Raw genomic sequence first — 3,461 nt, forward strand, 5'->3', positions numbered from 1 at the left:
AGGAGAATCGCTTGAACCTGGGAGGCAGAAGTTGCAGTGAGCCAAGATTGCACCATTGCACTCCAGCCTGGGCAACAAGAGCAAAACTCCATCTCAAAAAATAATAATAATAATAAAATAAAAAACTAGGTTTTTTTTGTTTTGTTTTGTTTTTTGAAACAGAATCTCACTCTGTTGCCCAGGCTGGAGTGCAGTGGCATGATCTTTGCTCACTGCAACCTCGCCTCCCGGATTCAAGCGATTCTCATGCCTCGGCCTCCTGAGTAGCTGAGACCACAGGTGCCTGCCACCACTCCTGGCTAATTTAGAATAAAAAAGAAGCTTTCTCCCTGCCATTCAGGTAGCCTTATCCCTAATCTCAGCCTCCGTCAGGGACTTCTCAAGGCCATTTGACTGAAAGCTGCCCAGAGAGTTCTAAGGATTTCAGTTTCTCTTTCCTTCTTGATGCAGCTCCCAGCTCACTTGGCCCCGCCCACACCTGTTCCCTCACCAGGCTCCCAGACTGGCCCCACCCACTCATGCCTCTGAAGTCAAAGTGGAAATTCTCATTTCCAATTACCTTTTCACTTTACACACATCATCGTGGATTGCTCATTTTGCCCGGCTAAAAAGCAGAGAGCCATGCCGCTGGGGAAGCAGTTGCGATTTAGCCATGGCTGCAGCTTGGATCGTGGTGCTGGTGACTTTGGTGCTAGGCTTGGCCGTGGCAGGCCCTGTCCCCACTTCCAAGCCCACCACAACTGGGAAGGGCTGCGACATTGGCAGGTTCAAATCTCTGTCACCGCAGGAGTTGGCAAGCTTCAAGAAGGCCAGGGACGCCTTGGTGAGTTCCTGTTGCTAGGGGCTAACCTCCACTTCTACAGGTGTCCCAGTTACTGCCCTGCTACCGTGGGCTAGCCTCTAGCCTTCCAACTATGGTGAACCTCTATCCTTTCTGCACTGGGTTAAACCTATGCTGTCAGGCTAACTTCATCCTTGCTGCTAGAAGCTAGCTTCCAGCCATCCTGCTGTGAGCTAACCCCTGCCCTTACTCTCTAGGAAGAGTCACTCAAGTTGAAAAACTGGAGTTGCAGCTCTCCTGTCTTCCCCGGGAATTGGGACCTAAGGCTTCTCCAGGTGAGTTGGAAGTCAGGCCCCCTTCACCCTTCCCTTGACCCTTTCCCCTCTCTCCTTAAGTGGCCCCTTAGCTTTCTTTGTCTCCCTTGTCCTTCACTGTCTTGGACCTCTCCTCACCTGTCCTGTGCCCTTGCCACTTCTCAACAGCTCTCTTGACTCTGTCCTTCCCCTGGGTCCCTTCTATCATCTCCCGTTGGCCCCACTGCCCTAGCTCACTCACCTGTCCCTGTCACTTCCACTCTCACTCTTCATTTCTCTCCCAAATGTCCCCAGTCTGTCCCCCGCCTATGCCTTTCATCCTGCTCCACTTCCCCGTCTGTTCCCAACACTGACTCCCTTTCCCTCTCACCCGCCCCTGTCACCTGTCCCTCATCATCTTTCACTGACATTCATCCAGCTCATGCTCCCCTCCATCCACCCTTCTTTTTTTTTTTTTTTTTTTTTTTTTTTTTTTTGAGACAGAGTCTTGCTCTGTCGCCCAGGCTGGAGTGCAGTGGCATGATCTTGGCTCACTGCAACCTCCTCCTTCCGGGTTCAAGCGATTCTCCTGCCTCAGCCTCCTGAGTAGCTGCGATTACAAGCATGTGCCATGATGCCCAGCTAATTTTTGTATTTTTAGTAGAAACAGGGTTTCACCATGTTGGCCAGGCTGGTCTCGAACTCCTGACCTCAGGTGACCCACCTGCCTCGGCCTCCCAAAGTGCTGGGATTACAGGCATCAGCCACCACACCTGTCCCCACCCTTCTTCTCTGTGCATGCAACTGTCCCTCTCTCACTGCGCCCCAACCTGCTTTCTCCTCACCCGTCTCCACCCTGTCCCAGGGAACCTCTGTGACCCCCGTAAGTCCCCTTTCATTTGTCTCCATTTCACTTATCCCCTCACCTGCCTCCTTGACCATCCTGCCTCCCCTGTATCCTTCCTCAAGTCTTCCCCCTCCTGCCTCCTTCTCCCCAGACCCCTCACCTGTCCCCACCACATGCACTGTGTCACCGTCCTTCCCCAGGATTGCCTACCTGTCCCCACTAACTGGGTCTTCTTGCCTGTTCTCCCTCACATGCTCTTTTTCACCTCTCCTCAGGTGAGGGAGCGCCCCGGGGCCTTGGAGGCTGAGCTGGCCCTGACGCTGAAAGTTCTGGAGGCTGCCGCTGACACTGACTCGACCCTAGAGGTCGTCCTAGACCAGCCCCTTCACACCCTGCAGCACATCCTTTCCCAGCTCCAGGCCTGTGTGAGTCATCCGGGCCTGGGCACTTAGGTCTGTGAGTTCTGAGCAGCATCCTTCCCCTGTGGTGGCTCAGGCTCCGCCTCACACACCGCCCTCCTCTGCCCACAGATCCAGGCTCAGCCCACAGCAGGGCCCAGGACCCGGGGCCGCCTCCACCACTGGCTACACCGGCTCCAGGAGGCCCCCGAAAAGGTGAGCAACCCAGGAAGAGAAGGACCAGGGTCTGAGGAGCCAATAGGAGCCCAGACCCTGGACAGCCCGTGACCCATCCCCTCCTCCCCTACAGGAGTCCCCTGGCTGCCTTGAGGCGTCTGTCACCTTCAACCTCTTCCGCCTACTTATACGGGACCTGACATGTGTCGCCAATGGGGACCTGTGTCTGAGAACGTCAACCCACCCCGAATCCACCTGACACCCCACACCTTATTTATGCACTGAGCCCTACTCCTTCCTTAAATTATTTCCTCTCACCCTTTATTTATGAAGCTATAGCCCTGACTGAGACATAGGACTGAGTTTATTGTTTTACTTTTATACATTATGCACGAATAAACAACAAGGAATTGGAACCTTCTGTGATAGGTGAATCCTTGAGTGTGTGTGCGATTGTGGGTCTGTGACTGGGTGTGGATGTCTGTGTGATGCAGGCAAAATTTGTGACTGATTGTGTATATTTGTGTGTGCCTGACTTCTGTGACTGTGTGTGTATTTGTATGTAAATGAGTGTCTACCCAAACTTGAATCTAACCAAAGATGCGTAACTGTGCATGTTCATGCCCACATGTGTGCAAGTATGTGTGTGCACTGCCAGGCATGGTGGCTCACACCTGTAATGCCAGCACTTTGGGAGGCTGAGGCAGGCAGATCACTTGAAGTCAGGAGTTTGAGACCAGCTTAGTTAACATGGTGAAATCCTGTTTCTACTAAAAATACAAAAATTAGCCAGGAGTTGTGGCATGCCCCTGTAATCCCAGCTACTTGGGAAGCTGAGTCAGGAGAATCAGTTAAACCTGGGAGGTGGAGGTTGCGGTGAGCCAAGATCACACCATTGCCTTCCAGCCTGGGCAACAAGAATGAAACTCCGTCTAAGGAGAGGAGAGGAGAGGAGAGGAGAGGAG

General features: G+C 53.0%; 1 protein-coding gene across 1 annotated transcript; it reads left to right on the top strand.

The window, feature by feature from the left end:
• The first annotated feature begins 559 nt into the window (after nucleotides 1–559).
• Nucleotides 560–2,911, top strand: IFNL1 (interferon, lambda 1). The gene is made up of 5 exons (XM_011973361.1): nucleotides 560–823; nucleotides 1,039–1,116; nucleotides 2,197–2,346; nucleotides 2,452–2,535; nucleotides 2,630–2,911. Exons 1-5 carry the CDS (start codon nucleotides 653–655, stop codon nucleotides 2,753–2,755), a joined length of 609 nt encoding a protein of 202 aa, XP_011828751.1. The 5' UTR covers nucleotides 560–652; the 3' UTR covers nucleotides 2,756–2,911.
• Nucleotides 2,912–3,461: the final 550 nt, after the last annotated feature.

This window comes from Mandrillus leucophaeus, unplaced genomic scaffold, assembly GCF_000951045.1.
Source record: "Mandrillus leucophaeus isolate KB7577 unplaced genomic scaffold, Mleu.le_1.0 Scaffold137, whole genome shotgun sequence".
NCBI classification, from domain to species: Eukaryota; Metazoa; Chordata; class Mammalia; order Primates; family Cercopithecidae; genus Mandrillus; species Mandrillus leucophaeus.

Excerpts from the sequence above, each read along its gene's own strand:
- IFNL1 (XM_011973361.1), top strand. The coding sequence starts at position 653 with ATGGCTGCAGCTTGGATCGTGGTGCTGGTGACTTTGGTGCTAGGCTTG. Across the intron at positions 824-1,038 it reads AGAAGGCCAGGGACGCCTTG|GAAGAGTCACTCAAGTTGAA; the intron begins GTGAGTTCCTGT and ends CTTACTCTCTAG. Across the intron at positions 2,347-2,451 it reads TTTCCCAGCTCCAGGCCTGT|ATCCAGGCTCAGCCCACAGC; the intron begins GTGAGTCATCCG and ends CTCTGCCCACAG.